We start from the raw sequence: 13,180 nt of genomic DNA on the forward strand, positions 1-13,180 counted from the left end.
ATGATCCACATGAAAACTTACCTTTTCTAACTCGCTTAACAGGTGTTCCTGTCCCAGTTCTTTTGAAATGCTGCATTTTGTCACTTGTGGCTATTTGTTCAGGTGAAACAACATGGCGGGCTTCGTAGCTCAGCCCTGCTCTGTGGAGATGTCCCCGGACATGATTTGACAGCCCAACACCTGTTTCAAATGTTGCTGGGCAGTAAGGACATGATTTCTTCTCAAGAGACAGATCAGTCCAATGAAAAACAGAACTGTGTTTTGACAATGAAGTTTCTGCATTTTCTAAATGCTGAGGATCATGTATCTCATGCAGAAAGCTATTAGTTCCAGCATCTTCGTAATATTCAAAATAAAAGCCATCGTTCTGATCATAACTAAGGGCAGTACTTTCTCCAGGCTCTCGGCCTTCCACCTTGCTTTTAAACAGCGGGAACAGGTTCACATGCTCCTGATTAATGCCACTGTAGGAGTCATCCTCCACAGTCTGGGTAGCGTAGTCGCCCAGCTCAACGTTGTCCCAGGAACTTTCGTCTTCTGTTTCGTAGCTATCTTTCTTTTCAGCAGAATTGAGTTTCTGCAAAACAACAACGGTCATTTTATGCAAGAAATCTGGATAGCTGTCCAAGTCTTCTCCTCCAACAGAACTTTCCTTCTTGGATTCCTTAACTACTCTCTTTACTGCTACACGCCTGTGGTCTTTGAAGCTTTCTGGCCTTTTGGTGTCAGAGTTGTGAGGGTCTGAAATAAAACTATTGTTGTGAGAATTACTTGATGATGAAAACAGATGCAGAGAATTCAATGAAGTAGCTTCTTTTTTGAAATGTAGAGGATATGATTCACCTGATTTTTTGATCATCCTGTAGTTCTCATATTTATGTCTGTATAAATAGTTGCTGTTTGCCTTGGCATTAGATTTGTCTTTTGATGCTGGATGGAAATACTTGGGTTTTTGGTCAGCGCTGCTTTTAGCCGTAACAGCCTCAGGGGTAGAGTTTCTCTGAGCGCCCACACCGACCCCTGGCTGAGCGATGCTCTTTCGAGCCTTCTGTATCCTGTGTGGCCGCTTATGGAATTTTGAAAAATTACTGGATTGTGGGGATGATCCAAATGTTCGCTTCACATCTTGTTTTAAAGCAGAGTTCTTTGGAAATGTTGCTGACTGTTGTTTAGCTAATGGTTTAGGACTGTCGATATCTATAGGTTCTTCGAGGATGTCACTTTTTCTTTTATCAAGTCCCAGAGGGCTGCCAAATGAGTCAACACATGATGACGAATGCAAGTACTCCGTGTGTTTTTTTAAAATACTCCTGGCTGAAGCAGTGAAGGGACACATCTTACATATGTAAGTAGCTGACTTTTTGGATGATCCAGTAACAGGGTCTTTCATGAAAGTCTTTTTTTGCGTTTTTCTCTGCGCCACGTCAGAACTGACGATAGGGCATTTTACCACTGCCCCGTGGGCAATTCCTCGATGGCATTCCAACTCATTTTCTGTCACGGCCATGAAGTTGCACTCCTCACAGCAGTAGTACCTTTTGTCTTTTTCATGAGTCTTAGCATGCTGCACAAACGTTTTAGGGCAGTTGGTACCAAACACACACTGAGGGCACTGCAGCCGTGCACTTCTCCCTTCATCCTGAAGTTCTTTCAACTCACGAATTTCCTCCATTAATTTCTGTCTTCTTTCTTGGTGAATAATCATATGCTTCAGCAGTGAGTTACGATCCCGAAACGTCCGTCCACACTCTCGACAAGCGTATGGCCTTGGGACGTTGAGATGGCGAAAGTGACTGTTGCCGTCCAAGTGATACATCATGTGCCTGTGGAGGTGCTTCTTCTCCCTGAAATTCACATTGCACTTCGTACAGGGGTAGAACGACGGCTCTTCAGTGCTGAAGGCAGCAGGTGACTCGGAATCACTTTCTTCACATTTCTTTTTCAAGGTATTTGCAAGGAAAGTGCTAGTGTGAACAGGGGAGCTGTCTTCTCCACACGTATCTGGGTTATAAATGAGATGCTGAAAAGCACCCACAGACTCCAAGTCTTCCTCAGCTGATTCAGGCTTCACTTCTGATAATGCGCATTCCTGTGAGCCTGCTGCTTGCACTCCTTCATTCTGCTCCATAAAGTCTGCTTCTAGCATTTCTGATTTATTGGGCGCACAATTGGAGTCACTAAAGCGATCCTCAGCGTAACGAGTTATCTTGCTTACATCCATTTTTCGTTTTCTCTTTTTTTCTAGACCTACTTTAGAGTGAGCTGGAGCTTTGTCTACTGTATCTTCATTAGTCATAAGAAACTGAATGAACTCTTTTTGGGGATCCCAGTTGGCATCATTTTCTGACCTAAACTCATCTGTACCTGAGCAAGTTCCTGTTAATGCACTGACACAGTCATCTTTCACCAACACATCGTCACTATCCTCGTCCACCTCCACTTGGTTTATTAAAGTGCTGCCTGACTTTATACTACTCCCTACTGAATTCTGAATGTCACAACCAACTGAAGCAGAGGTAGGTAGTTTTTTAATGGAATGGGCTGGATTCTTAGCATGTGCTACATCTGATAACAAAAATAAAACTTGGTGTTGATTTGCCTTCTGTGGTGTGGACAGCTGAAGATCCGCTGCCACCTTCAAAGCTGAACAAGATTCCGTTGTTGGCTGATCCACAGGCTGTCCAGTGGTTAATGAAACACTGCCTTTATTCATATTGGAAGTCTTAGACGAGGAGTGTGAAACTGGTCCATTAACAGCAGCTCCTTTAGGCAAGAGAAAGTCTTCACTAGAGACAGTGGGAGCACCAGCGTGTACAAACAGGGCAGACTGGCCTCCACTTAAGGCTTTTTCAGATTTGTCCTCTGACAGTTCTTCAGGCAGAGTGAATGTATTGTTTTTCTGAAATGGTATTTGACAATCTTTTGGTTTATGAACTCCACTCTCTTTGTCTGAGATAAAGCTGTTGTCATTTAGGAGTTCTTCTTTAGCACCAGAAATATCGGTGTTTATCTTCAAATCATCCATATTGTTGGCAAGCCCATTTAACACATTTAGTCTAGAAAATGGAAAAAAAAATTTAGTTTTGCATGAATGAGAAAATATTATTAGAAAGAATGGAGAGTTGAAAGTACACATTTTTATTAGCTTAATTCTACTCTTTATATTAAGATCCTAATAATTTTTCAAGAAAGAAAAACACTTCAGAAAGTCAAAAGACTTCAAAAGTGTTGCAGAGGTTAATTTTTCCTTTTGCTAGGCAACAGCAATCCAACACTACACATATACAAAATGTCTAGGGAAAAGCAGCATAAACACAAACACACAGGCACATAATATAAATGAGTATGCTACAGACTGAAAAAAATTTTAAAATCTCATACACAGATTGCTGATAAAAAATTATCTCACTTAAGTAGATTTATTAGGGACATTCTATACTAGAGAATAATGTAAGCTGTTAAACACTGTAGAAAGTAAAAGTTCTATCATGTATAATAAGTCCCTTCTCAGAGGAAGGTACCAGAACACTGCCGGGAAAGCCGCTTACTTGAATGTACACGCGTGCTAGCAACATCAGTGGGCGACATGTGAAACGGTATTTCTTATTTAAAATAAGACTGCTTTGCTCTTAGTGTTTCATTCTCCTAAAATTTCTACTAATTTAAAAGATGTTTTTTACTCACTGGGTTTTATTCACTCCTTATGCAAATTATCCTTCATTCTAAATTAGTAAAGTTAAAATTAATGAAGTTTTGTTTCTTCAAACTTTCATAACCCAAGTCCCCCAGTTCCAGGCACTCCCTACAGGCAGTTACCTCATCTATGACCTGACAGTCTACTGCAATGATCTAAAAATTTTTACTCCGAAACATCAAAAATATGTTAAGCTTTTACTTTACCTCATATAAAATACACATTGTATTTTTCTAGGCAATGTGGTAACATATTTAACCATTACGAGAAGACAGCAGAGTATTTTCAAAGGAGGTTTCTGAAAACTTGGAGGACATACGCACCATGGCTGTAATTACCGCCTCTAATAGGAAGAGCTTCTTTGTGCCCTGTCCTTGCTCTGCTCTTGAAAATGGCCACACTACACAGGAACTACCTATCTTCTTGGAAGAATGTAAGCTCTTTGAGGGCAGGGACACAGTCGCCTTCCTGTCTCTAGAACCTAGTACAATGCTTGGCATAGACACTCAGCAATTTTTGTTGAATAAAGGACTAACACAGTGAATGAAAAAAAGCACAATTACAAAATTAAAAGTTCCTAAAGTATAAGAAGAAAAACACTTTTCTTTCTATGAAATGTGGACAGTCCATTCAAGTAATGCAAATTCCATCACAGTTCTGACTTCTGGACTCAGCAGTTGTAGCAAGGCCTTCAAAATACCCAACAACCCTCAAGTACAATTCAAAGAACCGCTATTTGGCAACCCCAGGTATTTAATTATCTGACGTACTGGCATAAAGTTCCTTATTTCTTTTTCTTGCACATAGTATTAAGTACAGTTTGTTCTCCAAATATTTACTGACTGCTTACTGTGTGCCAGGCACTGTCTAGTAGCAGGAATTCAGACTAGGTTCCTGTTCTCAGATAAAGAATAAAGTCTTCCATTTTTCTTTTATAGTATTTTTAATTTGTACAATGAGTAATACTAACGTAGGAGAGCAGGAACTTACAATTGCTATCTACAAATTAAAACATTTTCAATAAAGTTCATTATTTCCAATATCTTTTATGGGACCAATTACATGCTTTGTAAAACGTTAAATCTAGTTCAAGAATAAAAGAATTGTTTCTAATTGCTTTCTTCTTATTTCACAACTTACAGCAGCACCTATAAATATGACCATACTCTCTCCTCAAGATGTGTTCTTTAATACAATAAATATTACAAATATCTTTCTTTGGCATTATTGTTTATACCAATAATCATTTTTTCTGCCCCTCGTACGAGGTCTTAGAGTTCTGCTGTGAGATTGGCAAATTTCCACAGTAATAAAAACAGACTTCAAATAAGATCATATTCAATGATATCACTCCAAAATGGTGCTAATGCAGCACCCAGCAGGGGTCTCTGCATCACATACACACCAGTTAAAAAGGGGCAGCACATAAACGTGAGCTAGGAAAGCGTGTGCAAATGTCAGTGAGATGGAAAGCAAAGCTCAGTGCTATACCATCACCCATTCTTGGCATTTCCATTACGTTAGCTAGAAAAAGTAAAATGCCCAGATAGGAACAATCTCACAAATCTGAAGTGGATGATAGAATTTTTTTCAAAACTAGCCTGAAAGACATTTACTTCCTATTCCTCTTTTTTATAATCACTGAGGTAGACAAATATATGCTCAGTCAATCTGAAAGCCTGTATTAGCTTTTCTCAACAGGAAGCAGCGTTGCTAACGAAGTGGTAAATTCAGTGTTAATGAGTGGCTTCACTGTTACCACCTCAGAGGTAAAACCTTCCATGTTCCATGTTCCACCCATCTGTTCTGGTGTTAGAGGTTCAGAGATGGAACAGACGCTTTCCATTTAAAGCAACTTCATTGGTACTCCCTGAACAGCAGGGTGACAAACTATGGGAACATCACGTCGGCTTGGAGATTGCATCCATATTACCAGAATGGCTTTATAAGAGCCTACCGTGAGTTGAAATTTTGAAGATATTAAAGTATTTTGCCCCAAAACATAAGAAAGAATATATGTGTACTAACAGATTTTTTTAATATACAAAACACATGTACTAAGAAGAAAAATGAAAGATCAAATCAAATACTGTTAAAATATAAAATTAGGTCTTTAACAATTGAAGTTCTTTGCACCTACATAATGAAAAATGCCTTACTTGCTTCCAATTTGATTATCTCTAATCATAAATAGAGAAGTTAATTTTTTTTCAGAAAAAATTTCTTATTGGCACATTAATATTAAAAATCTACTGTATCAGTTAAAGAAATATGCTATAAGAACTTGAACCAGTAAGCTGGTATTTTAGCAAGAAAGGAAAAATTTTCTGGTTTAATTTTCAGAAGATATTTTAAATGAAAAATGTTCAAGATACATTTTTTCTTAACAGTATTCAAGACTCACCGCTCCTGCACTGGGATACAACATAGAACAATGGATCACCAAAATCCGTTGCACTGAATAATGGATCCAGAATTTTGACACCAAAAATTATCTCCTTCTGTTCACAGATGCCTGTGTGGCATCCAGGCATGAAAACATTTGACCTATAAGCTAATTTCACACTGTCTCAGATAGTTTTTTCAACTGTCTTTATATAGTAAAACACATGAAACAGAGTCATTAATACCAGTCTATGTTAATATAACAAAGTAGGGGACATATATGAAAGTAGACAGTATTCATTAAGTTTAAAAAAATAAAATAAACAAACTAATGTTATATTGTTTGGCCTCTCTAAATTTCAATGAAATTGCTACATCAGTTAGGATCTTTTCACTAAATATTTAAACACTATTACTATGTCCTCCTCCATGAATCATATAACCATAAAATTTTTCCTTTAACTGATTTTTTAGATGTCCTTTAAAAACATTCACACACTTCGCAAAAAGCTGCAAATGGAGTTTTAAATCTACATAAAACATATTTCAGTTTCTAGAAGATCATAATGAGCTCCACAGCTATGACTGCCTGCAGTTATATCCCGTGAGCACTAAAAAAAGTGCAGAGGTCAGATCTGTCTTCAAGATGGCAGATCATCACGTATGTGCCTCAAGCTAGACTTATTGTCTCAGAAATCTCAAACATCAGTATTTTTGCAAACTATCAGCACTTGCTATAACACCCTCACTACACTACATCTTGGGGTTACTACAGAAGAAATGAGGTGATAATTGCATATTAACATAATTATTCTGTAATCCCTCTGAGCAAGCTTCCTGGGTCACTCAGTAATTCAGATTAGATACAACCTTCCTGTCATCAAATCTATGCTGTCCACTTTCGGTTCATGAATAATTCTTTTTTTCATAGAAAATTAGCTTAATTTCATTCTTTTATGTACATTATTAATTGTATTTATTGCAAGTAGGTTAATATTTTGTGGGTACTTATTACATAATGCCAACCTTTGTCATGTAGTATAATTTCACACAAAAATATAGTACAATTTGCCCTCATTATGCATTAGTTCATTAATAACTATATTACATAGCTATAAATAAATTATAATGTTGCCCACTAGCAGAGTTATAGTTAGGATCTGTCAGATTTTCACAAACCCCATGTTCATTTAAATTATCCTTGAGAACACATGACAACTTCAGTTAGTCATATATGAGGTTGGGTCAAGAAGAGAAAATCATTCACAATTGTCATTCTAATTGCAAAACAAATCTTAATTAACTGAAATACTACATCTAAAATTACTTCAGTATTTAAGTCTATATATACACTGTACACAACACATGTACCTAAGTCCCCCCAGTGCACAATGCAAGTGAGGACAGAGCACACCACGTATAACCAAGTCATCCAGGCAGCGCCCTGACGCCGAGACAGCGCACTGAGAAAAAACACTAAACGAAATGCTGAACGTTCAGAAGGGTATCCAGCACATCACAAAATGAAATGAAGAGAAAACCTGTTATGTTTAGCCTAACAATTAGCCAATAGAATGAACAATCTTCAAATGTCTAATCAATGTGTCTGAATCATACAGATGTGGATTTCACCTCAAGGTTAAGAAAAACTAGAAACAGGAACCATTCAGCATCGCACAAGGTTGTCTTACACAAGAGTGAGCTGAGTGGCTCGGCAGGCTGGACTGCTGGTCAGGGACACTGCGGGAGGGAATGTCGCACTGGAGATGAGATAAGATGATTTCTAGGGTCCTTTCTCATACGTACTATATAATACGCTTAAAGTTTGGTTAGTGTATTACTAACGTTTGACATTATTTGAAATACTGAGCTAAAAACAGAAGTTAAATTTATACTATTGAACTTTAAAAATATTCCCTAAATTCAAAACTACCGGAAATAATCCTTTAGTTAACTTGTAATATGTTGATAACCCGATTCTTGAGCAATGAAATACAGCACTAAATGACTTACCACACTGAGGCCATAGAGCGGTTTGCAACACAAAAACTCTATGTACAAAGAGGTCTTTTTCCTACTGGCAACACCAAAGATAAAACTGTCACTGAGACTGATATCTAGAAAATACATACATAATGAGTAGAAAAAAAAAAAAAAAACAACATTGGGCACGTAATGCTTTCTAGCCGGCAGCATGTGGCACCGCCATGACACTAATGATCCAGGTATGATTTTAGTACCTGTGTCCAAATTACGCTGAACTTGTTGAATAGCTGTGTTCCCGATGCCATGTATCATCCTCATTACTTAATAGACGTTACAAACAGTTAGGTACTAGATCATAAATACCTAATAATACAAAGTGATTCTTATTGCAAAGTATGTTAAGTACTAAACAGAGTTTGACACATCTCAAGAAGCTGCTGTATGGTAAACCCAAGCAGCAGGTAAGGCAAAGAGGAAAAAAGAAGGTGGCCTACAAAGGCATAACTTTAACAACCTGGCAAAATTATTTAATAATGAGAAGCAACAATAGCAGAAAAGCAAATGGACATTCACTAATCAAAGGCTAATTTCCTAGTGAAGAATTTTTCAACTGTAAGAGGCAAAGCAATGAACTGCAGATGCAACCAAAGGAGAGCCCTACGTCATACGCAACATGGAGTGACTGCTGTGTTGTGCTTTCACACAGTCAGAACAAGACAAATGATCATCTCAATTTTGACAGGGTAAATGACAAACATGCACACGGTTCCAACAAGAACAATTCACGTCTTTTTAAAAAATTTAAATGCGTGATAAATTCCTTCAGATGACTTACAAACCAATCAAATTTCTGACCACGTTAGTATAAATTAACACAAGTCCAAAATGTGTCAATTGCACACTGCAGAGGCAGTGTGTCAACTGTGCCCTCTACCAACAGAGTTTTAAACTGCCACAAATTTTTACTTTACTTTGGGTCTTTTGGGGTTCTTCAGTCTATGACTTTGCTCTTGGTTCTTAAGATATTTCATTAGCCCACCATGTTTAATAAGTGCAAAATAAGCATGTTAGAAGTCCTAGGAAGATGAAACATGTAATTATATTAGAAGTGAAAATAGAGATAACAAAAAAATACCCAAAGTGGTAAGATAAATATTATATACGCATATGGAATGAACTGCTTCAGAGAAGAAATAATTCTTAAGGGCAAAGAGAATTTCAGCATTAAAAAATCACTGTGCCTATGCACTTGACAACAATCAGCAAGAGATAAGGAAATGTGAGGAAGAAAACCTTGAAGTACAGAATTAGCACCATCAATGTCAGATGTTGACTTGCCTACTGGTTACTCAGGAGAAGCTGGGAATTTATTCAACAACTCAAAAAGTAAGAGTGTTCTAGGTGCTGCTGATGAAACTTCTGCCCCAACCATGAATGATTCCACAGGATCAAGCTCCATTACAGTAACCACATGAAAGTCAGGGGCAGGACTGCAAATGCAAACAAGTGTGGCTTTGAAAGAATTCCTTACAACAGTCAAAGAGATAATTTGTGCCTTGATATACTGCCTGGAACTTAAGAAATGTTATGCTAGTTTCCTTGTAATACTCAAACAATTTTGCCAACTCTTTCAAATTCAAAGCTTCACACAGTCAATTGTATGTATTAAAAAAAACTTTTGTAGATTTTAATGGTTAAAGTAAAACTCTTATTATAAAAGTTCCATTAATTCATCTGCTAATCACATATTAACCATATTTAGGAAACACAAAATTGCTTATAGTCTAATGGGAAGTAAACAAGAACGTTATTTCCCGGGATTACAATTTAATTTTACTGAAGGAGGGGTTCAGATCATAAAAAAAAAATGTACTTCTATAATAGGTATTTAAACTCTCATATATATTATACACATTTAAACTGTGGTAAGTAAATTCAAAAATTATGTACATTTAGATCGGAAAGTGACACCTTCACTGAGAACTAGAAAAATGAAACAGAACTAGAAGTTTTACTTTCTATAAAGTAGGATTTTTATTAAACATGAACTCTCTTACTGACATTAACAATTACAAAATTCAAATATATTTTGAAGAATATATTTGAAGAATGTATGAAGAAATTTGCTTTCCTTAAAACAAAGTATGCACCTCTCTCATATCACTGTCTTAAAAAAAAACATATTTTTTCGATGGCAAATTATAAACCAGCCACTGCTTTTCTTCTGATTTTACATTTGACCTGCTAATAAATTTTACACATTACATGTTCAATTCTGAAGTTTTAATTATAAAACCATTTATAACTGTGAATTTAATTTAAAAATTTCATCAAAATGTTATAGAAAACACTACATTATATTCAGAAAATGCAAGTACTTATTTAATAATTAAATGTAGAGCTCTTTTCAAACAATTGTGATTTAAAAGAATTTCCTTCAGGTTTACTCAATATGAAGAGACTGATGGTAGGGGCAAGAGCAGCAATTCTGAACCACGGGAGACAGAAAATGCATGACTTCCAACCTATCCAGCCAATAAAACCAAAATGTTATCAATAGTACACCCCCGTTCTATGAATGATGACTAATGCATATTTAAACCCGAGTATTGCTGGTAGCTTTAAAACAAATTGTACCGCGGTCTGAGGAAGGCCACACAGGATGCGCACGTACAAAGCCTGCTGTCAGTGAGCAACGCATCCCGTCCCCAGTGAACAGTGTGGGCTACACACTCCAGCTCAGAAGGAGCGGAAGGTCCTACAGAAGACCGCGGCAAGAAAGGCCTCGCAGGAAAGAGAGGGCTTTAGCTAAATTTTATAGTGCAGTGTCAAAAACTCACTCTCAGAAGCAGACATGCCTGGGTTTGAGAATCAGCTCCACAGCTTCCAGCTTAGTGCAGTTACTCCACTTTCCTTCAAGTTGCTTCATCAACAAAATAAGAGTAAAAACTACTTATGGGATTGTGAGGATTAAGACAACGTACGTAAAACATGGGGCAAAGGGCCTGATGTTCAGCAAGCGCTCGCTCAGCGTTTTCCCCATGACCCTTGCCTCATTTATCCAACGACGACACTGGATCTGCGCACTGCTCTCAGTGGTGAAGGAGACCCGCACAAGCAGAAACGCACCCTGGAAGGAGCGTCTGGGACGTCACACCACCCCCAGGGTGTAATAGACAAGGGGAGGAGCAGATGTAAAGAGCCCTGGGGGGACACGTCTCCCAAGAGGTGCTGGGACGAGAGCGGTACCTCTCCTGCGGGGACAGAGCAGGGCTTCAGGGAAGCCACATGCGGTACCCCGGTGTTCCAAGGAAAACAGCGTGGCCACTCAGGATCCAAGAGTTTCTGATTCCTTAGGCTCTGTCAAGGACATGAATTTATCTTTCCTCTCTTACACGATGCCAATGAGATGAAAACGGACGGACTAGAAGAGAGAGACATGCCAGGGCAAATAGAACCATAAACCAGAAAAGCCAGAGACAAGGGCTCTGGGAAGAAGGGAGATGACAATCTCAAATAAAACAAAAACTAAAAACAGGCTTCGTACAAAAGAATGGGAATCAGAACAGCATCAGACTTCCCGTTGAGACTAAGTGCGACGTCAGTGGAGCAGTAACTTCAAAGCTCGGGGTTCAAATTACGTTGCCTACGCAGTCCTGTGCGGAGACAAACGACATAGCACTCAGGCTGAGGGTGCAGTGCACGACGTTACCACTGCCCTCCCCCTTCAGGAAACGTTCCCACCCAAAGGCTGAGTGTGGGAAGGGACCTGAAAATGGCTAAACACAGCCTGCTGAGTGGGCCTTTACAGCAATGAGGCTGAGAATACTCACTAGTATTCACTGTGACTGAAACACACACTTAAACGTCTGCTTAAATTACAAGGTTAATCACTACAAGAGTACAAGGAGTAAACGTACTTCATATCCTCAGATCCTGGAAGCTGTTGTGTTTCAAATAAAGCACAATATGCTTTGAGCAGAAGGCTAACAAAGAACTCTGAAATGAAAAATTACTAAAAAAATAACCAAACAAAAGCAACTCTCAATAGACGAGAGGAGCAGAGCAAACACAGCTGGGGAACTGAAGTAAAATCTTGCAGTAGGAAGATCCTTTCACTAGGGAGCGGGAAGAGCACAAAAAAAGTAAGAGGAAGTAAGAGACGTTAAGTCTAGACCCACACATTTTAGCAAGTATAATCAGAGAAGAGGAAACCAGGGGAACAAGGAAGAGGACACAACAGAAAAAAATTTCAGAGCTCAAGAAGCATGGCAATTGTCAGACTCACAGGGCTCCAAGGCTGCGCAGCAGGATGAAGAAAAAGACATGGCTCTTGAGGAATTTTCAGAACTCTAAGAATGAAAGGAAGAATTCTACTTAATTCCAGAAAACAAAACAAAGCAAGCCTATCTGCAAAGGAACAAGAATACACAATTCATCATCAGTAGGGCCATTAAACTAAGGTTTTAAAAAATCAAATTAATGGGGAAAAACTTACATAAGCAAATGCACTTGTTGCAATCTCCTCCACCCTTCCCACTCTCTCCCTCTTCAGTGAGCAATGCAATAGTCTGGTGTAACCTTCTACTCCTTTTTCTTATCTTCCTTGTCCTCTTTTATTCACGCTTCATATCCAAACCAAACCATCAGGAAATCCTACTGCCATCGTCTTCAGATGACATCTAGAAGGCACTTGCCTCTCACTCCTGCCATACCCAGGCCCACTACTGTCTCTCCCTGTATTATTTCAACAGCTTCCTCATCTGGTCTCCGTGTATCTACTCTTGCCCACGTACCATATATTCTCAGCACTGCAACCAGAGTTATCATTTTAAAACCTAAGAGGGAGAAATTTTCTCAAAACCTTTCAATGGCCCCCTGTCTTTCCCTCAAAAAAAAAAGACATCCTTATGATACCCTATAAAAAGTCCTACAAAGGTCCTTCTCAGTAACTCTTTGAACTCATTTCTTTCTCCTCTCCTCAACTCAGTCACCCAGTTCCAGCTATTCCTTGAACACATTCTTTCCCACATGAAGCCCTAGCACTGACTATCCCTGAGCTGGAATGCTGTCTCTCCCAGGAACTCTCAAGGCAAACCCCCTCATCTCATTTGC

General features: G+C 38.5%; 1 protein-coding gene across 10 annotated transcripts in view; it reads right to left on the reverse strand.

Moving 5' to 3' along the window:
- ZNF644 (zinc finger protein 644) overlaps positions 1-13,180 on the reverse strand; it is a 98,874-nt gene that overhangs the window by 19,588 nt on the left and 66,106 nt on the right. For 7 of the 10 annotated variants that reach the window (XM_032487049.1, XM_032487047.1, XM_032487050.1 and 4 more), the window contains one exon: positions 22-3,056. The exons of the other annotated variants lie outside the window; for them this stretch is intronic. In XM_032487049.1, the coding sequence (XP_032342940.1) occupies positions 22-3,056 (3,035 nt within the window). The remainder of the gene's footprint in view (positions 1-21; positions 3,057-13,180) is intronic. 10 annotated transcript variants of the gene reach the window in all.

The sequence above is a fragment of the Camelus ferus genome, chromosome 9 (assembly GCF_009834535.1).
Source record: "Camelus ferus isolate YT-003-E chromosome 9, BCGSAC_Cfer_1.0, whole genome shotgun sequence".
NCBI classification, from domain to species: domain Eukaryota; kingdom Metazoa; phylum Chordata; class Mammalia; order Artiodactyla; family Camelidae; genus Camelus; species Camelus ferus.